The sequence below is a fragment of the Musca autumnalis genome, unplaced genomic scaffold, assembly GCF_047663935.1.
Source record: "Musca autumnalis isolate F117 unplaced genomic scaffold, ASM4766393v1 scaffold_1, whole genome shotgun sequence".
NCBI classification, from domain to species: domain Eukaryota; kingdom Metazoa; phylum Arthropoda; class Insecta; order Diptera; family Muscidae; genus Musca; species Musca autumnalis.
In genome coordinates this window covers 218,439,504-218,462,675 of record NW_027411644.1, presented here as the reverse complement: position 1 = coordinate 218,462,675, position 23,172 = coordinate 218,439,504, and the positions used below count along the sequence as shown (strand labels likewise).

The 23,172-nt window shown below is 37.4% G+C and overlaps 1 protein-coding gene across 2 annotated transcripts in view; it reads right to left on the bottom strand.

The window, feature by feature from the left end:
* Positions 1-23,172, bottom strand: part of timeout (circadian regulator timeout) — a 669,268-nt gene that overhangs the window by 556,505 nt on the left and 89,591 nt on the right. For both annotated transcript variants that reach the window (XM_073960207.1, XM_073960208.1), the window contains exon 5: positions 17,816-18,001. In XM_073960207.1, coding sequence (XP_073816308.1) covers positions 17,816-18,001 — 186 coding nt within the window. The remainder of the gene's footprint in view (positions 1-17,815; positions 18,002-23,172) is intronic.

The window sequence follows — 23,172 nt, the reverse complement described above, 5'->3', positions numbered from 1 at the left end:
ACGACATCGTTTGAACCACGGCCTGTATCGGCAATATAACAACATCAGTATAGTAAACCTATCGAGATACAACGATTGCGTTGACTAGGCCATTTCATGAGAATTAGTGATGACAAAACCCGCTAAAAAGCGTATAAATACGGATAACATGGCGGTACACGTAGAACAGTCTTCGTTGCGGAGATGAGATGAGATCTAAAACACGGTACTCCAAATTGAAAAGGCAAAGCAACAAATAGAGATGAATGCGAATTTTTTCTTAGTTCAGTTTCTAAGCCATCTAAGTATTTTTTATTATTAATGGAAAAATTATGTCTATGAGTTAACCACTGTCAACTAGAAACATGTCTAACGTCCTTAACCAGGAACCATCATCATCGTCATCATTAGTCTCATTCTTATTATTGTCATATGATGAATACATTATGGAACAGAAATTAACGAAAGACTATTTAATTAGCTACCTGGATGATAGGCAACAAAAAACTGTCTCCTGGAGGAAATTAAAAAAAAAGAGTTAAACATGTCAAATATCCCCAACTCCACCATAGTTTGCAATCATGGCTAGCGGTGGGAAAAGTTCCCACATTACTTTACCTTTAAAGAAAAACACAAAGATGGAGCGAGAGTGGGATCATCAAAAGAAACTTTCGTCACATGCCCGAATAAACTTTTAAGAAAACGGGACTCATTAACGAAATTAAATTTTTTCAAGTGGAAACAGGCAAAGACGTATCCATCCATTCATCCTCACACTCACAATGGCATTCTCACATTAGGATTTCGTCACATATCAGTGAAACCTGTAAACTATTACCAGAAGGCAAAGTGAAAAAAGGATCTGTGAAGGATTTACAAGAAAACCCAAACGAGGACGAACAAGGATATGACGAAGTTGTTGATGACAACAACTTAAACCCCCCTACAAAAACAACATACCTTGAAAGGACATGAAGAGACTTAGTAAGTCACATGGGAAGTCTAGCATTTGATAGACATAAGGATATCCTTGCAAGTAACAAAAACAGCAACAACAACACGCACACATAGAAACATGGATTCGTTTTGATTCCTTTTGAGTCGTGAAAAGTGAATCCCGTAACCAGGATGTGTGGATGTGTTTTTGAGATGCTTGAGTTGAAAAGGGAATTTTTAATTGGATTTAATTTTCAATAAAATTAAGAAATCCTCACACACCCGCCCACTCACTCATGCCAACTAGTTGAAAATAAAATGAAGGTAAATGACCGTGTTAAAGAGCACTCAATGAAATCAAAGGCCATTTAGAAATTATGCGGATCACATACCTAGTGAGGATGCATGCTATGCTATCTATTTTTTTTTTTTTTTTTTTTGAGTAATGCAAAGAAATTGTAAACGTAGGAAATTCTTAAAAGAAGGATTCGTATTTCAGTGTAAGGAATGCAAAAGAGGTCCTTCATACATTTCTTTGAGGATAAGCATAACATTTCTAAATGGCCAATCAATCAGGCGGAATGTTCAAGTGAAAAAGGATTTTTGAGAAATTAAAAAGGTAAAAGGAATTTTGTTTTTAACTGAAGCGTAAAAATGTGGAAACGTGATTTAAGATACAGGTGTTTCACCAATTCAGCAAAGATGATTTAAGTGTGTTATTTATATTAAACAAATCTAAGCGAATTCGGGGAATGATCTCCCAAACAAAAAGTTGCTGCAAGTGTAAATAAGTGTATAACACGACTAAAATCGGGCACTGCGAACTGTATGAAAATATATCCTTTATGGCCCATTCCAATCCTAATATCTTCAACATAAAAGTCTTTGTAAACTAACCCTTCAAGTAACCACAAAACAACTAAATAGTCCAGTCAAAATAGACCTGCGTATAAGATGGAAATAGCAAAAATTCACACATAGGTGAATTTTGGTGGAAAGCTAGGGTTTGCTTTTAGAAGTAAAAGTCCTCATCGATCCCACGTGTGCAAACTAACCCAGCAAAATGTTCGATGCCAAAGATGCCATTCAATCATGGGTGCAAGTGATCTGGCATGTCATCATTTTAGCATCTTCATCGATGAATTTTATATGACCGTGGACCCCAAAAGATGCTATTCATTTTTGGATCCAAAGCATGTCATTTACCCCAATGCTTTGACATGTCATTTTCACCAATGCTTTGGCATGTCATTTCCACCAATGCGTTGGCATGTCATTTTCAACAACCCTTTGCAATGACATTATCATTACGACAACAGTTTTAACAACGTTGGTTGTGATTTCGAGTCTCCGAATTGTAAATAATTAATCTTATAAATTTAGAAAAATTTGTATAAATAAAAACACAAAATTCATCTCTATTGGATCGATGGAATGGGTTCAAATGCTGATGAAAAGATCCGATCTTTCACGACATCCTTTGCATTGGTTCAAATGCTAATGAAAAGATCGGATCTTTCACGACTTCGTTTGAACCAATGCAAAAGATGCCATGAAATCACGTCATCGCATGAAACCCCTTCCTTCAAATTTTGCTGGGAAGTTATTCAGGGTCAAAGGTCATTTTTGGAAGCCTTATTGAGTTTTTTTATTATTTTTTTAAAACGGTAAGACCTATCAGAAATCGGCTAAAGTAAAAGTGTAGGCTCAAAAATTGTCTACAAGAATTTTCTTTATAGCTTTTTCAATAGGTGTCACCATTTTTGAGATATCGCGATAAAAGTGTCAAATTACACATGTTAAAAATAAAAAGTAAGCCGCGTAAGAACATCATTAAGCGGGCCGGTTAAAATAAAAACTTCATGTGTTAGGTATTTCCATAAGCTCTCAAACGATACCCACCTTGTAGTAATTGGTTTAGTAGAACCGGGTCTAACCCGGTTTTAAATCTGGTATTTCGAGTCAAATAACCAGCGAACCGCATCCGCCATTATACACTTCCGTAATCAGAGCACAAATCCCACCTTTTGACAAAAAAAAACAAGTAAGAAAGTATCAGTCAGCTGAGCCGACAGAGATATACCCTCAGCCACGTACCCGAAGAAAAAAGTTTAACACAATACTTCTGTAGGGTTTTTAGCTGTTGGGAAAATTTTCCAGGATGGAAAGGGCCGCAAAAAACTACATGATGCAACAAAATTCAGAATGATCCAAGACGAGTGCATTTTTTCCAAACTTGGGGTAGGGTGTACCCATAGAAGTGATCCGATTTAGTACATATTCGGACCTAATACAAATCTGTAGGAACTACTTTTTTTCTTTATTAGTCCATGGATATTTTCCTTACAGACTATATAATTAAATATGTTGTACTTTATTTTCTGTATATTACAATTTTACTTTTCAATTTACAAAGTTTGAGCTAAATCGATTTCTCTCTTAAAGGGTTATTTTACACATTAGCCAGTTTAGGTGGTGCCGGTAGGATTTTCTGGACCTTTTTGGGTCATTATCTCAGGAAGTATGGACTTTCCCACGAAAAAAAAATTACAACGTCGTAACAGGGGCCGCAAGTGCAACCTGCTGCGTCACAAATTAATAAGATCAGAGAGGAGTTGTTAAACTATACTTTTTCCAAATTTTGTGTGGGAGGTACTCAAATGAGTGGACCGATATAGTCCATATTAGAACTCGATCTATGCCTGAAAATAATATTACCAATAGCAAAGTTTGGCTCAATTCGGTTATTCCCTCCTAGAGTTATCATGCTCACAATCTTGGCGAAAAATTTTGAACCTTTGTGGGGGAGGTACCGGAAGGAGTGGACCGATATGGTTTATCTTCGAACTTAAACTAAGTTCAGACAAAATATTGAAAGACCCAAAATTTTAACCAAATATGTTGATCCGTTCGGGAGTTATCGTGCACTCCAACTATTACACATGGTATTATATGGGTTGTTTGCAGTTTTCGTGCTGATTTCTGAGGATATATGGACTTGCTCCTGAAAAAAAGTTATATCCTCCTAATGGGGGGGGGGGCGATTCGAGAGCAGGCCTTAAACTGCACTTAAGCAAAATTTTGTGTGGGAGGTACCCGAAAGAGTGAACCAATAGGGTCCATATTGGAACCTCATCTATGTCTGATAGAAATGTCACGATGTGCAAAGTATGGACTAATTCGGTTACTCCCTTCAAGAGTTATCGTGCGGACAATTTTTCCGAACATTTTTGAACTTTTGTGGGGGAGGCACCTGAAGGAGTGGACCGATATGGCCCATCTTCGAACTTAAATCGAATCTGGACAAAATATTTCGATACCCAAAATTTGAACCGAATCGATTGATCCGTTCGAGAGTTATCGTGCGCACCAGCCAGCCAGACAGACGGACGGACATTGCTAGATCGACTCAAAATTGTCTGAAACGGATATCGTACAAACATACTTGGGGTCTAAAACCATTATTTCGATGAGGCAAATTTTTGGCCGTATCAAAGTGTAAATACCCTCTTTAGCCTAAAGGCTGAGGGCATAAAAAAACCGAAGAGTTTTCGTTGCGGTTGTTCCCGTTGGGCTTTCAATTACACATGGGGGTTTAAAGGGCTATTTTTGCATAAACTGACTCTTACATGGAATAACTACCAAACACGCTCCGATTTTATTGGAATTTTTATACCCTCAGCATTTATGCTAACGAGGGTATATACACTTTCTTACGGGCAAAATGTGCCTCATAGAAGTAATGGTTTTAGACCCCAAGTATGTTTGGACGAAATCCGTTTCAGACAATTTGGAGTTGATTTAGCCATGTCAATTCGTCTGTCTGTTCGATAAGTCTCGAACGGATTAAGAGATTTGGTTAAAAATTTCGCTTTCGTAACACTTTGTCCAAAATTAGTTTAAGTTCGAAGAAAGGAGAAGAAGTAACGGATTTCGTCCATACTTTGCACATCGTGAAATTTCTACTAGACCTAGATAAGGTTCCAATATGCACTCAATCAATGTCCATTAAGATAAATTCGTATTTAATTAGCGAAGACACAAATCACTCTAGCGGAGATACAAAGCGCTCTGTTAAGGCTTTTTCTAACAGTGCGTTAGCAGAGCACTGTTAATGTTAACAGAGCTATTCAAAAATGGGTTTCTTTGTAAAAATATATATTTTTTAGGGTCTTTAAGGAAACTTCTGCGGGGACAACATGGGTACCATTGGGAAACTTATCGAGATATCTATACCCCGTGCTATTAAATCTTTAAAAAATATTGCCCGATGTCGCGATATTTACTGTTTTTGGGATAAACCCTGCAATGAGGATAATTATTTTGACCACAGATCCTTTAAGGAAAATTCTGCTGGGACAACATGGGTACCATTGGAAAGCTTATCGAGATAGCTATCCCCAGCGCTAAAAAATCTTTAAAAAATATTGCCCGATGTCGCGATATTTAATGTTATTGGGCTAAATTGGGTAATATTTTTTAAAAGATTTTATTAGTGCAGGGGATAGCTATTTCGATACCTTTGTTTGCAGAATTTTCCGTAAATACCCTAAAAAGACTTATTTTTACAAAGAAACCCATTTTTGTATAGCTCTGCTAACATTAACAGTGCTCTGCTAACACGCTGTTAGCAAAAGCGTTAACAGAGCGCTTTGTGTCTCCACTAGAATGATTTGTGTCTTCGCTAGTGTGATTTGTGTCTTCGCTAATTAAATACGAATTTATCTTAATGTACATACTCAATCAGTCCACTCCTTCGGGTACTTCCAACATTCCAAATTTCGGAAAAGTTCAGTTTAGGACCTGCTCTCGAATCGCTTTGATTTTTGTTGTAACATCCTGTATTCACTGTCCTTTATACGACAGTCCATGCTTCGTCAGGGGCAAGTCCATACTTCTTGAGAAAATATCCTGAAAGTTGCAAAAAAGCTCTCGAACGTATCTGCCGATTCGGTCCAAAAATTTGACCTTCGTAATATTTGTCCGAAATTAATTTAAGTGCGAAGTTAAGCGGTATCGGTTCACTATTTCAGGTACCTCGACCACATAAGTTCTAAAATGTTCGGAAAAAATGTGCGCACGATAACTCTTCCTGGAAGTGACCGATTTGGTCCATACTTTACACATCGTAATATATCTAGCATATATAGATCAGATTCGAATATGGACTATATTTGTCCACTACTTCGGGTACCTCCCACACAAAATTTCGGATAGGTTTACTTTAAGACCTTTAGTGAAATTCTGTAACTCATTTTTTGACTTACCGACAAAAATCGGTAAAATTAAAATTCATATCATTTCAGTAATTAACGAATTTTTTCGGTAAGTTAACCACCAAAATAAAGCTGTCGTTAAGTCCTACCGATATAAACACTGTTTATTGATACTTTTCATTCATAATTTTCGTTTTTATTTTAAAGATTTTTGTCGGTAACTCAAATATTTTTTACAGAAGTCCTCTACTGCTTTCGATTTGATTTTGAAGCAAATTGCATTCGCTTAATTAAAAGTTTTTCAGGGGCAAGTCCATACTTCCTGAGAAATCAGCGCAAAAGCTGTAAAAAACCCCATATGCCACCATATGTAGTTCCTGGAGAGCCTGACAACTCTCGATGATTAATACCGGTCCACAACTTGCGGTACTTCGCCCTAATATTTAAAAAAGTCACTAAAATGGTATGTAGATATCTCTTGAACGGGGCAACCAATTTGGTCCAAACTTTCAAACTCCTAATATTTTGTACCATATCGGGTCTCTCCTTAGGGTACATCCCTCACAAAAGTTCAACATTTGTTTTTAAGTACAGTATAGGGTTTGTTGTTCGTTGTGGTCCTGTTCATTGTGGTCCTGTTTTAAGCGATATTATGTTTTCCGTGGACAAGTCCATGCTTTCTGGTATACTGGTTCAAAAGTTATACGATGACCCACTGAAATGACTAGTGGACACGATATTTATAGAGGAGCAAGTCGGTCCATTCATTTTAGTACCTCCTCCACAACACTTTTGAACTTTAATCCTAATCCACATTTTTGTCGGCAAGCTCAAGGGGCAAAAAAGGGCCACAAAATTCTGAAAAGATACATTTGATGTGTCCGTAGATGAAAGTTTAAATTCACAAAAGCTGAGTTATATCTCTGTCGGCAAAGCCGACTGAAAATTTTTTACTTGTCTTTTTAGAAGATATGTATAGTTTCGCTGTTTAAGGAAAAATATATAGTTTGGGGAGAACAAACCCGCTTACTCCGGCTATTTTAGCCGTTTAACCTGAATATGTGCGTATTTCCCTTCTAAGTGCATATAAATGATGTGTATTTTAGAACCGCTATATCTCAAAAATGGTTCTTTTAGGAAAAAAATATAAAGAATAAACTTGTAGAGAAGTTTTCTGTCTACAATATTTGCTCTAGTCACTTTTTTATTAGACCCACCGTTTTCAAGAAAAAATCCGAACATCTATAAAAATTCCTAAATTTTTACCTTTGACCCCGAATAACTGTTTTTGCACACATGGGATTGATGATGACTTTTAGGACATTCCTTTTAATGGCAAACCCTAGATTTCCACCCAAATTCAGCTTTGTGGGAATTTTTGCCATTTCAATATCTATTTTGACTATTTGAAAACATTTTATTGTTTCAGAAGTTTTCTTTTCCTTCTAACAATGCCTCCCCCCTTCATTCCTTCCTTTGCCAAGATTTGTCAATTCAAACATTTTGCTGAACAACAAGAAAGAAAAATGCAAGATCCCACTAACTACACAGCATTAATGATAATAATGCAATCATTTGCACTTAATTTTCTTTTAAGAATTTCTTTCGAACAAAACCAACAAACATTTCGCCAACATTGTCAATCAGTTTTATTTTCTCAAGTGTTTCTTATCCCATCAATCTGCGTAAGAAAATCCCAGAAAATGTATTTATTCAAGTAATAAAATTTGCCAATTTTAGTTTATTTTGCGCTTTTAACAAAGAAAACTTTCAACAGCGGGAGATGCAGAAAGGGATAGTAAAAACAGAGACATTGTTGAAAATTTTTCTGAAGAAAGAAAGAAGTGGAAAATGTAACGAAAGAAGTGGAAAATGCAACGAAAGTGTGAAACATTTTAATGTGGAAGGCAGCAAAAGGGAGGAAAAGGAAAATTTTTAGAGTTAAATAAAATTGTCCAAAAAGAATGCTGAGAACAAAAGCAACACTACAATGGTCGAATGGAATAAACCCTATAGTAGTTAGGAGCACTAGCTCTTCTTGAAGTACGTATGAGAAGAATTTATGTTATTGCTTCAATGAAACACGTAGGAAGTAAAAAATACCAAGCAATGTCCGTTTATCTTGGTCCCCTTTCATTCCTATTGAATACTGGCCTCCCCCGTGGTGTCTCCTGGGGAGCTGCCATTGACACCCGTTAAAGGTAGTGAGGTAACATGAAACGCGCGTGCTCCCATAAGAACGATAAAAATGTGGGTTTGGGCGTCGGGTTACCAACCCATCACTAGAAAAAACATCGTACTATGAAAAAACTTAGAAAACAAGTAAAAAAGTATCAGTCGGCTTTGACGACAGAGATATTCTCTTATCCTATGTGAATTGAAACTTTCATCTACGGACAGATGGAATATATTTAGGGTCTTTTGAGAATTGTGTGGCCCTTTTCAAACATTTGAACGTGCCGACAATACTGTGGATTAGGATTAAAGTTCAATAGTGTTGTGGAGAAGGTACTTCAAGAAATGAAACGACATAGTCCATTACGGAAGTGGATCTTATTTTGGGAGTTATATATTTTCGATAGATATCGCACCCACTAGTAATTTCAGTGGGTCATGGGATAACTTTTGGACCAGTGTGACAGAAAACATAAAATCGCTGTAAACAGGACCGCAACGAACAGCATCGGTATACATTTGCAAAGGATGTTAAAGGATGCTAAACTACACTTAGACACAAATGTTGAACTTTTGTGGGGGAGGTACCTCAAGAAGAGAACTGATATGAACCATTTTAGAAGTTAAACTAAATTTGGGCAAAATATTAGGAGATCCGTAGTTTGGACCAAATAGGTTGCCCAGTTAAAGAGATATCGTGCATACCATTTTAGAGACATTTTTTTAATATTTGAGGGCGAAGTACCGGAAGTTGTGGACCGGTATTGACCATCTTCGAACTGAAACTATGTTTGGACAAAATATTACGAACGCCAAATCGGTTGATCGTGCTCTCCAGCGACTACATATGTTGCCAAAGGGGTTTTTACACTTCGGTCTGTTTTCTCAAGAAGTATGTACTTGCCCCTGAAAAACCTTTTACCATCGTAATAAAGGCAGCGAATGCAAGTTGCTTCAACAAAAATCAAAGTGATTCGAGAGCAGGTCTTCAATTGAACTTATCCAAAGTTTTGTGTGGAAGGTACCGAAAGGAGTGAACAAATATAGTCCAGATTCGAACCTGATCTATATCTGGTAGATATATTATGTGTAAAGTATGGACCAAATAGGTTACCCCTTCAAGAGTTATCGGGCGCACAATTTTTTCGAACATTTTTGAACTTTTGTGGGGGAGGTTACCTGAAGGAAAGGACCGCTATGGCTTATCTTCGAACTTAAACTAAATTTGGACAACATATTACGATGACCAAATTTTGGACCGAATCGGCAGATTCATTTGAGAGTTATCTTATACTCCAACCACCACACACGGTGTCATAGGGTTTTTTTGTGCACCTTTCAGGCTATTTTCTCAGGAAGTATGGACTTGCCCTTCATGAAACTTGTACCTTCGTATAGGGGACAATGAATACAAGTTGTTACAATAAAAATCAATGCGATTCGAGAGCATGCCCTAAACTGAAAATTTCCGAAATTTTGTGTGGACGCTACCCGAAGGAGAAGACCGATTGAGTCCATAATGGAACATCATCTAAGTCTGGTAGAAATTTCAGGATGTGCCAAGTATGGACCAAAGCGGTTACTCCCTTCAAGTGTTATCCTTTGCACAAATTTTGCGAACATTTTCGAACTTTTGTGGGGTAAGGTACCGGAAGGAGTGGACCGATATAACCCACTTAAACAGGACAAAATATTACTAAAGCCAATTTTTGGACCGAATCGGTTAATCCGTTCGAAACGAATTTCGTCCAAACATACTTGTGGTCTACTTACTTACTTAGCTGGCCCATTACAGAACATATGTTCCATAAGCCGAACTAAGAAAAGATCTCCAACTCTCTCTGTTTAGTGCTTCGCTTTCTGGAATACCGCGCCTTATCATCTCTTCATCCACTTGTTTGGCCCGCCAATTCTGCGTGCACCACCGTGCGGCCCGAATTTATACGTCTTTTTAGCGGGTTCATCATCGCTCATTCTTATTATATGGCCTAGCCAACGCAATCGCTGCATCTCGACACGTTTAACTATATTGATGTCGTTGTATAGGAGATACAGCTCGTGGTTCATACGACGTCGATAATCACCATCAACGCAGATTGGTCCGTAGATCTTTCGAAGAATTTTTCTCTCAAACACGCCTTATTTGCTTGCGCAACCATAAATCAGCACGGGTAGTATCTGTGTTTTGTGAAGCGTTGTTTTTGTTTGACGAGATGTGGCTTTGTTTTTAAACTGCTTACTTAAACCAAAGTAGCATCTGTTGGCCAATACAATTCTTCTTTTTATTTCACAGCTGATGTCGTTTGTTGTCTTTACGGAGGTGCCGAGGTAGACGAAGTCTTTTACTACCTCAAAATTATAGGAACCAACTTCCACAGTGGTCCGATCTCAATGGATGCATTGTGCGACGACACCATTAACTTTGTCTTCTCGCCGTTTACCGCCAGACCCACTTTAGCAGATTCCCTTTCGTCTTTCTCAAAGGTACCAGTTACTTCCTTTACCGATGACGTCAATGTCATCGGCATAAGCAAGTAACATATGGCTGTTTGTATATATTGTGCCACTTTTTTTCATCTTCGCATCCCGTATAACCTTTTCCAGCAGAATGTTGAAAATATCACACGAGAGGCCGTCACCTTGTCTGAAACCTGTTTTGGTACCAAACTCATCGTAGAGGTTCTTTCCTAATTTAACTGACGAACGAGTATCAGTTAATGCCATTCTACAAAGCCGGATGAGCTTTGCGGGAATACCAAATTCAGACATGGCCTGGAATACCTTTGAACTTAGTGAGCTGTCGAAGGATAAAGCATGACAAAAAGGTGGTAGGTGTCGAGCTGCATCTCTTGGGTCTTCTTCAGGATTTGCCGCAGGGCAATTATCTGGTCAATGGTGGATTGCCAGGTCTAAAGCCGCATTGGTATGGCCCAATTATCTCGATACCCGATCCTGTAGGCAATCGGGAGAAGACTTATGCCCCTATAGTTGGAGCATACAGTCTTATCTCCTTTCTTGTGGACAGGGCACAGGAGGCTCAGGTTCCAATCGTCGGGTTCTCGTTCTTCTTGCCAGATGGTGCTAACTAGCTGATGAATACACCTTATCAGCGTGTCGCCTCCGATTTTGAACAGCTCGGCTGGTAAGCCATCGACTCCTGCTGCCTTATTATTGTTCAATCGACTTATTGCTGTCTTTACCTCATCTTGGCTGGGCGGTATACATTCAATACCATCTTCTGGGATTGGATCTGTGGTATATTCCCCGTCTTCGCTACTATCGGATACTAACAGTTTGGAGAAATGTTCTTTCCATATCCTGAGCACACTATCTGTATCAGTTACCAAATTACCTTGCTGGTCTCTACAGGAGGATGTGCCTGTAGCAACGCCATCAGTTTGATGTTTCACTCTTTGGTAGAACTTTCGAACTTCATTCTGGCTCCTGTATATCTCGATTTTTTCACACTCCCGTCTTTCCATTTCTCTCTTTTTCTTGCGGAAAAGACGTATCTCTTCTCTCCTTTTCTCCCGACATCTCTCTCGTGCGCTACGCGTTGATACTGATTGTAAAGTAGCTGTATATGCCGCATTTTTATCTTCGGTAGCATCACGACACTCCTGGTCATACCATGAATTCCTTTGTGAAGGTCTCCGGAATCCAAGTATGGATTTTGCGGCTGTTTGCAAGGAATGGGCAATATTTTGCCATTGTGTTGTTATGTTATCGGAACAAGGAGTGCTCGCATTAAGCAATTGGGCTAGTTGAGTGGAATATGCTGTGGCTATCTGTTGTGTTTGCAGATTACCGATGTCCAACTTCCGCGTTGTATCTGTACGTGCTTTATTTGCAACGTTAAGATGGGTAGGTACGGTGCGAATCCGCAAATGTCTTGCCCATCAGGAACCTACACGCAGAGAAAAAATATTTTTCGCTTTTGTTGGAACAAAAATATATGTTTTGGTTCCAAAAATGTATTTGTTTTGTTCAAACATTGTAATCCAAATCCAAAAATACCATCTTTTGTTCCAAACATAGAAAACAAAAACAACTTTCGAATTTCCGCAATATTGTTAAAATCGTTAACAATACCGATTGTAGGAACTATCATAATCTAATTTTGTTTACAAAAAGTATTGTCAATACAGAAAACCAGCCCATAAATTGTTGATTTGAGTGCATATACTTCTCATATACACTTTTCGCATATAATATTGCAATCATTGATGAACACAATACATGGTTTGCTGCATTGGCTGACAACAAAGACAAACAAAAAGCCACAAGAACCCACCACAACATAAGGAATAATTAAACACCATAACAATCATGAAAAGGAAAGAAGAATGAAACAAAACAGAAACAAATAAAAACAAGAGTCTCACAAGTACATACACACAAAAACAAAGGTAAAGGCAGCATGTCATACAAACACACCACAACTCACCAAAATTGTTTTTTCAACACGGCATCGAATAGCGAGAGAAGAGAAACAAATTTTCGAAGAAAAGAGAGAAATATTGTTCAGTTGACACAAACTATTTTTGGATTTACAATACTACATGAGGAATCCAACAATATGTTAACAATACATATTTTGCTCTTGGAATATTGTTGGATCAAACATATTTTTTTCTCTGCGTGTATACTGAAGGATACGACCCGATACTATTCGATGTCTCTTATAACAATCCGTGTTCTATAGCCCATCCTGGAAGCAATGGTCCTAAATATGTCACAAAATTAAGGACATAAGTAAAATGATTTCCCAGTGCATGATGGGAGGTCATAACCGAACACAATTTAGAGAATCTATGGAACATTTACTTCGTTTTAGTTCTCTTTTGATCCCAAACTACAGAATGTACTGCAACGAAGACATTGACGAAAGAATGAAAATAAATAAATTGATAGTTTTGAATACAAATTGCAAAAAAGACTATGAAATTTTGTTGGACAAACGTAAAAAAAAGAATGATGCCTGGCATACTTCAATATGACAACAATCCAAAAGTGTTTCATTGTTTACATTTCGTCGCTATTTCCCCTCTGCATCTTTGTCACCATCAATGAAGTGAAGTATTGTAGTTTCAAAGTTAGTGTAAATTTGTTTGTGTTAATGTAACAAAAGCAATTATTCTTTGGCGGTTGGTTATTGTTACTGCCGGGCAGTAATTTAAAGTAAATCTACGAAAAGAAGTTTGTACTCAAAAAACTTTTGGTCAATCGAAAATTAGTTACAATGGAGGTTAAGACATGAATGAAGTAGGGATATATAGTCGAAGGCAAAAGCTATTTTCAATTAAAATCGATTTATAATTTTCGTCTGCCAACTAAAAGTCTTAAATAAACCGTATGCGTGATAGGTTTAACCCAGCCTTGCTCAGAACGGTAAACTATTTCACCAGCAATTCTCTTTCGGTTTTTGTTGAAACAGAACAAAAGTGAATATTTTTGTAGATTTTTTGTTTAAATTGTTAATTGTTTTTTGAGGATACTGAAGTGAAAAAATGGATGAAACGTCAAAAGATATTTCCAAACATCGTTCTTTCCTAACTTCTCTTAATTGGTGTTGTATTCTCTTTCGTGCGTCATTCCGAAAAGGGTTCTATAAAAAACGGTAAAATCGAAAATAGATCATGAAAAGACGAATTCAGGATTTTTCTCATAATCTCATAATCAAGATCTCATAATCGATCAATAGAAAGTCGATTTCCGTACCACTAAAATGAAAAATTACCTAATTTTTTATTTCTATTTGGGATGAGGTATACGGCATAAGCGATAAAATGGTTCAGTCCGTGGGAATCGAATTTTTATACTCTCAGCCTTTAGGCTGAAGAGGGAATAAGACTTTGATACGACTAAAAATGTGCCCCATCGAAATAATGGGTTTAGACCACAAGTAAGTTTGTACGAAATCTGTTTCAGACAATTTGGAGTCGATTCAGCAGTGTCCTTCAGTCTGTCCGGCAGGCTGGCTGGTGCGCATTATAACTCTCAAACTCGAACGAAGCAAACGATCGGGTTCAGTATTTGGTATTCGTAATATTTTATCCAAACTTAATTTAAGTTTTAAGATGGGCCACCTCGTTCCACACCTTCCGGTACCTCTACCTAAGAAGTTCAATAATTTTCGCTAAAATATAGTGCGCACGAAGACTGTCGAAGGGAGTAACCGAATTAGTTATATGCAAAGTTATAACCAATTCCCTTCGATAATATTACTTTCAGGCACAGATCGGATTAGAATATGGACTATATGGGTGAATTGGATGCAACCGTGGTGCAATGGTATGCACACCGGCCTTGCACATTGAAGGTCGTGGGTTCGATTCCCCGGCCAAGTAACATCACATTTTCAACGGTAACAAAATACCCCTCAGTAATGTTGGCGACATTTCCTGAGTATTAAAGTCATGTAAAACTTCTCTACAAGTGGTGTCTTAGGACACGCCGTTCGGACTCGGCGATAAACTGTAGGTCACATATCATTGAGCTTAATATGAATCGGCGTGTACTCATTGATATGAGAGAAGTCTCCCTTGTCCCACTTGGGATGTTTGTGGAACAATTATATTATAAATTATATAGATGCACGATTCGGGTACCTCCCACACAAAATTCGGAAAAAGTGAAGTTTAAGAGCTTCTTTCGTATCATTTTCATTTTTTTAGCAGATTGTACTTGCGTCCCCTTTACGACAGTACAATTTTTTCGGGATCAAGTGCATACTTCCTGAGATAATGGCCTAAAAGTTCCAAAAAACCTTGACGGAACCAACTAAAATGGCATTTCCGCAATATAACTCTCGCAGGGAGTTTCTGATTGGTCTAACTTTGCACATGGAATTATTTCATCTAGTCATGAATCAGGTTGGAATATCTCGGTCCCGTCCTTCGGGTACCTCCCACACAAAACTAGGGAAAAATGCAGTTTAGCAGCTCATATCGGATAATTTTTCCCAAAAAGTTATTCTTGCGGGCCCTGTTACGGCGGCGTAATTATTTCGTGGGCAAGTCCACACTTCCTGAGATAATGACTCAAAATCTCCAAACAAAAACAACTAAATTTAGTAGTACGTAAGATAACCCTCGAAAGGAGAACCCAATTTGGTCCAAGCGTGGTACATCGTATTATTTCTTACAGCATCGTATTATGTCCGAACATAAACTACATCGGACCACTCCTTCGAGTACTTCCCACACAAAGTTTTGAGTTAGGACCATTTACAGGTCTTTTTTGTGAAGAGGGCCTTTAAGGGTGTTCTATGGCCGAAGATATTTTATGGAAAGAAGACCTTCTACAAACCTTCTACACCTGTTTCAAATGTAATTCGATTTATTTTAGTTGTAATTCGAGAATTCTATTTGTAATTCGTAACATTTCATTTGTAATTCGAGAAATCTATTGGTAATTCGTAACATTTAATTTGTAATTCGAATTATTCCATTTGTATTTCGAAATATTCCATTTGTAATTCGAATTAATCCATGTGAAATTTGAATTATTCTATTTGTAATTCGAATTATTCCATTTGTAATTCGAATTATTCCATTTGTAATTCGAATTATTCCACATGAAATTCGAATTATTCCAGTTGTAATTCGAATGATTTTATTTGTAATTTTAAATAAAATAATTCGAATTACAAATTGAATAATTTAAAATACAAATGAAATAATTCGAATTTCAAATGGAATAATTCGAATTTAAAATGGAATAATTCGAATTACAAATAGAAAAATTCGAATTACAAATAGAATAATTCGAATTAAAAATTAAATAATTTGAGTTACAAATAAAATAATTCGAATTACAAATGGAATGTTACGAATTACATCTTTAAAAGGTGTATAAACATTCCAATCTTTGAAGGTCTTCTATGGACGGATGACCTTTTATAGGTATTCTATGGAAGGAAGACGTATTACAGGGTTTTTATAGACATAGGAACTTTAAAGGTCTTCTATGGATTGGAACTCTTTTGCAGGTCTTCTTGGCTCAGAAGATCTTTTACAGGCAAACGTCATCTTTGGGAAGAAAGTCTTAAACAAGTCTTCTCTTGGCGGATAAAGACCTTTTACAGGTCTCCTGTGGACGGTGGGCCTCTTACAGCTTTCCTATGTAAGAAGACACTGTCTTCTAAGGACAGAAGAACATTTACAGGATTTCTTTTGGCAGAAGACATGTTACAGTTTTCCTGTGGACAGAGGGCCTTTTACAGGTCACCTATCAACAGAAGAACTTAAACTGGTTTCCTATGGACAGAAGACCTATTACAAGTTTCCTATGAGGAGAACACCTTCTACAGGTCATCTCTGGGCAGAAAATCTTCAAAGACTCGTTTGGGATTGTTTTTAAATTTTTGGCAACATGTTTGGAATGCGGCTCTAGTTAAAATGATACATTTTTTTCGGGGCCAAATCCATACTACCTGAAAAATTATTCCAAAAACTAAAAAACCTACAAACATCAGAAGTATTGTGTTTGATTCGTTTCTTTAGGTACGAGGCTGAGGGTATATTCCTGTAGGTCCAGATACTTTCTTACTTGTTAGATCTAGATTTTACTGCAAAACGCTACTGTTAGTCTGGATAGAAGTTTACTCTATAAGAAACTTCATATTAGCCTTAGAGAACTTGCGATTTATTTTAGAATGTTCTTGGTGCACCACTGCGTATGACTATTGTCGCTAAGTATACGCTCACTTTCCATAATTATTAATATAAAAAACATTTCAAATCATTAACTGAAGTTAACATCAGTAGATATTTAAATCATTCCGGTGAATGCGGAAATGAAAAATGCATAAAGAAAAACAACAATTCAAAGAATAATAAATAACAAGAAATAATAAACAGGTAGCATTTTCCGGAATTGCAGAACACTCTGAGTGGGTGGATGGGGTATTGTGCCCTCGTAAAAACTGTGCTAAATTTAATTTCTTACAGCAACACTAACTACTACCAAGAACAGAAAATCATCAGCAAAATGATAGACCAATGGAAACAAACAGTGTACGCTCCTAATAATCTAAGAAAAACTTCTCTACTCCAGGGAAAAAAGCGACTGATGGCAAAAAACAAAACAAAAACATTTGTAAAAACGTAAAAGTCAAACAAACACAGCAAAATAAGTTGAAGAAAATGCGAAGGAAAGAGGCACGAACATAACTATTAAAGAAAAACACAACCACTCGTTGTAATTCACCAAAGAGGTTTCAGTTCTTTTCCTGTTTCCTATGTGTTATTAAAAAGTTCGACGCCAACTCACCCTTCACCATCACCTTTCTAACTTCTTAGTATCTACCAAAGCATAGTGCAAAGAAAAGAAATAACTTCCTGAAAATAGCGAGAATTCCTAAGAGCAATAGAATATGCAATTCAATGTAAAAGTTATTGTAAACAACTATAATAATGCCGTGGAAATGGAAGAAGAAGAGTAATGCAGGAATTCGCTTTTTTTGTGTTGTTGTTTCTTTTTCATATTATTTTGCCATTACTTACCTCACAAGTTCCAATTTCATATCACTTAGGCGATTAAATTCCATAAAGAATCGTATGGCCCACAACAAATACGAATCATCGTGACTAGTACCTGATGTATTGCGTTCCAATACACGTCGCACCTGCCGCACCAGTGTGTTGTAGGCTGAACGTAGTACTTCAATGCAATATTCACGCAAACATAAACTGAAAGAAAATGAAAATATTAATGTAAAATTGGTAAAAAAAAGTGGAAGAGAACACAAATTCGAAAAAGTGTTAGTAAACAGGATGTTTCCTGATTTGGATGATCTTTCAAAATATATATGTATGTACGTGTAATAAGTTCATGTTTATATTCCTAAGTAACCTTTCATAACGTTTGTACATGAGTTCTATGAATCTTTTAAAAATCTTTGCCCTTAAAAGTGCTTAAAAAGATTTTTAAAAGATTCATAGAACTGACGCCCTCCTACAACTCTTCTGTGGCCAAATGAATTTTTAAGATCATATATGCAAAAAAGACCTTTAAGGGACTACTGCGGACATTGAACCTTTCATAGGTCTTCTATGCACAAAAGGCCTTTAAACGGGCAACTATGGACATAAGACAGGTCTCCTATGAAAAGAAGAAATTTTGCAGCTTTTATATATACAGAAGAACTTCAACAGTCCTATTTGGAACAAAAGATTCTTCCATGTTAAAAATACTGTAAAGGGTCTTCTAAGGCCAGAAGAAAACTTACATATCATCTATGAGAAGTAGACCTTTTACATGTTGTCTAAGGACAGAAGACCTTTTAAAGGTATTTTCTGGGAATCTCTTCGCTTTGTGTTCGTTGACTACTTATCTGGGCAAAAGACCTCGTACAGGTCTTCTTTGGGCAGAAGACCTTTTAATGGTCATCTCTAAGAAGAAGATCTTTTAAATAAATGTCTTCGTTGAAAAGTACACCTCTTACAGGTCTTCCTTCGGCAGACGATCAATTAACAAATCAGAAAACCTTCTACTGGTCTTCTCTGGACAAAACTCCTATTACAAGTCTACCATGAGGAGAAGATATTCTACAGGTTTTTTCTGGGCAGAAGACAGGTCTTCTGTGGACAGAAAATATTCTACTGGTATTATGTGGACAGAAGATTCTACAGGTATTCTCTGGTCTTAAGTCCTATTACAACTCTTCTATGGGCAGAGGACCTTCTCCATGTTTTCTTTAGACAGAAGATATTCTACATTATTCTCCGGACATAAGACTTATTACAAGTCTTCTATGAGAAGACCTGCAGGAGGTCTTCTCTGGACATAAGAGATCTATTACAGACCTTCAGCAGATCTTCTATGAGTAGGAGACCTTATACAGGTCTTTTCTGAGCAGAAGACCTTGTACAGATATTATCTGGACAGAGGATATTCTACATGCATTCTCTGGACATAAAACCTATTACAAGTCTTGTATGGGGAGAAGAACTTTTACAGGTCTTCTGTCTGCAGAAGACCATCTACAGTTCTTCTCTGGACCAAATATATTCTACTGGTCTTCTTTGGGCTGAAACTTTATTCTGATCTTCTATGGACAGAAGAGCTATTGCTTTTCTTCTATGAGGAGAAGACCTTCTGCAGGTCTTCTCTGGGCAGAAGATCTTCTGCAGATCTTCTTTTGGCCAGCTACTTGAGTACCTTGTTAGTACTTTTGATCTTGTCGCAAATAGCTGTGGATTGAGTGGAGTACTTGAACACAATGAATGTAATCAAACAAAACGATTCCCGTACCAATCACACAAAGCCACAAACTTTTCAGCTTCTCTGAATCGTTTCATTCTCACAACCAAAACAAAACTACAAACTTTTCAATGCAAAACCAGTAAGGAAAGGATTAAAGTCGGGCGGGGCCGACTATATGATACCCTACACCACTGTGAATATATTTTGATATAATTTGGCACATTTATTTCCAGACCGAATTCAGTCACACATTCCAAATATCATTGAAATCGGACTTACATATCGTGTTTGGAGCAGAAAATACACGAAATCGGCCGAACATATTTCATCGAAATCGGAAATATATAGCGTGTTTGGTACAGAAAATACGTGAAATCGGCCGAAAATTTATATGGGAGCTATATACAAATCGGAACCGATTTCGATATACTTTGGCACACTTATTTCTAGACCGAATTCAGTCAAACATTCCAAATTTCATCAAAATCGGACATATATAGCGTGTGTGGTACAGGAAATACGTGAAATCGGCCGAAAATATATATGGGAGCTATATCCAAATCCGGACCGATTTCAATATAATTTTGCACTCTTATTTGTAGACAAAATTCAGTAACACATTCAAAATTTCACCAAAATTGGACGTATATAGCGTGTTTGGTGCAGCAAATACCTGAAATCGGGCGAAAATATATATGGGAGCTATATCCAAATCTGAACCGATTTTCACCAAAAGCAATAGCGTTCTTCCTATGGCTAAAACAGTTGTAGTCCCCAATTTTCAGCTGAATCGGACAAAAAATGCGACCTGTATGTTGCGAACAAAAATACATGGACAGACGGACAGACAGACAGACAGACGGACAGACGGACGGACACGCATAAATCGATTCAGAAAGTGATTCTATGTATATCCCTAGAAGGAACTATGGGTCTATTTCGTTTCCTTTTGTATGTTACCTACAAATGCACAAAGACATAATACCCCTTACCACTGTGTGGTGTAGGGTATAAAGATGAAAACCGTGCGATTGCTCAAATGTACTTCGGCTATGTTTTGCGAGTTGTTTCATTCAGCACCGGAACAAAAAGATTTTTTTATATTAAATTCGAGGATGGTGCTTATAGGTCCACTTCTACCGGTATTTCCCGCCGCTAAAATGATAAGCTTAATATCTCATAAACGGAGCAACTGATTTGGTTCAAAATTTGGATCTCGAAAAAATTGGTCCAAACTTAGTTTATCTTCAAAAGTGGGCCTCATCGGACCATTCCTTAGGGTACCTCACGCACAAATGATCAGAATGTTTAAGTGCGGTTAAGTGTCTGTGCGACACTTGTGCGGGGGGCCACAATGGTGCAATGGTTAGCACGTCCGCCTTGCACTCAGAAGGTCTGCGGTTCGAATCCCAGGCCAAGGAACATCAACATCGGACTCGCAATAAAAAGTAGGTCCCATATCATTGAGCCAATATGAATCGGCGTGCACTCATTGATATGAGAGAAGTCTCCCTTGTCCCATCTGGGATGTTTGTGGAACAATTAAAAGTGTCTGTGCGAGAATCCTATGGGCCATATCGGTCCACACTCCCTGTGAGAATCCTATATCGGTCCACCTCCCCCACAAAAGTTCGTAAATATTCGCTACATACTACATACTTCTCATAGCGTCACATTTCTTCTAATATTAAATTATATTCGAAGGTGGTGCTTATTGGTCCACTCTTTCCGGTACCTCCTGATATTTTTTACTTGTTTTTACCTTTTACAACTTTTTACAGAAGCCCTTTTAAAGGTCTTCTATGGGAGAAGATTTTTTACAGGTCTGCTGTGGGCAGAAAGTCTTCTCTCGGCAATAAAAAGAGGTCCTCTATTCACAGAATACCTTTTAGAATTCGTATGTGAAGAGAAGAACAGTATCCTGAGAACAAAAATCCCTATGCACGTCTTAGTGCAGAAGACTTTTCAACGACAAAAAATGTTCGCATCTATTATAATTACGGAATATATTTAAATTCCAATATCAATAAATATTAATATTTTCCTCGGCACACAGAATTCCACTTACAAAAGCATGCACGTATGTGTGTGTGTCTGTTTTCTATTTTATTTCTCTTTTTCCTTGTCGATATTCAACCAAATCCTTTCAACCATAAATGCGGATATTTCAATTTTATGGAACTTGGAAATGAAGAATGAATAACCCACAAACCAATGCTAACAACCCAAAATAGTTGTTAGCTCTAAATGGAACAACAATTCATTTCAACCACACAACAGCAATCACCTGGTCAGCAGCAGCATTACCACATCCATGAGGAGAACCCAAGGCAAAGATAAATACCCACTACAATGACGATTTGTAGCTATTGTCTGCTGGTGCTGCTTGACTTTTTAGATTTTTTGGACCACCTTAGACCAGAACTTATGGACATATCGTAAAAACGGAATGGCTATAATTTATGTGTACTCTTACGGAGCCGGTGAATACTGCTTTGATGTCATCGTTGTAGTTTGCCACCTTTATTGAGGGCATGTTTACTAAATGGCGAATCTTAGTCTGGACATGTATGCAGCAACAGCAAGCAAGCAGTTCGTTTGTTGTCCAACAAATAAGACTTGTGGGTTTTGTTGTTCTTGGTTTTTTTCATGCACTGCATTATCTTCAATGCATAGGTAAACATACCTGGTCATAAAGTTTCAACGAACGAACGAGCAAAGAATAAGAAGTTGAGAGATGAAACATCAGAAGAAAAATATATACTATTTGTAAGGATCTTCCGGTGAAAGATGCAATCCAACAAAAAGTAAAATAAATACACAATACGGCTGCAGCAGCAGAGGCAACACAACCTGTGTACGAAAGAAACGAGTCGATGAGCACGACGAACAAAAAATTAATATTTGACCTCTTGTTTGTGGCCAATAAAGGTATTTTGTGTTGCCACTTTTTAAAGAAGAGCTAAGGTTTTATATAAAATGTAAAGAAATACAACTAATAGAAGACAATTGGACTTAATTTTTAAGAGGGGATTTCAGCCGGAGACTCTACAGAGCGGTATTCTCCAAAGATCCACAAGGTTTATGAGGCCAACAAATCAATAACAATATCAGTTTTTCTTGACCTTCCCACCTACCCTACCTTAAATTTGTTTTTGCAACATTTGTCACTTAAATTCATTGGCATTTGGCTGATAGAATTTTGCACACGTCATACCTCTGAGGATGTTACAAAGTACACAACATAACAATAACAGAAACACCGTCACATCGAAGAACGTAAACAAACTGCAAGTATCCTGATTTACCACCCGGAATCACCTTGTTGCATTTTTTTGTCGTTACATAATCCACACAAGAGAATTTTTAAATCTCTGCAGATGCAGTTCACAGCAACGTCAAGGTGACAGAGTTGGTCAGCTATTGGGGCGCACAGAAGTCCGAATAAGATTTGAAAATATAAACTTGGATTATTTCAATCTATTTTTATTATATCCTCAGACTTTAGGCTAAAGAGGGTATAAACACTTTGATACGACCAAAATGCGTCACATCGAAATAATGGGTTTAGAACCTAAGAATGTTTGGACGGAATCCGTTTCCGACGGAGCCAATCCGTCTGTCTGGCTGGCTGCAGTGCATGATATCTCTCGAA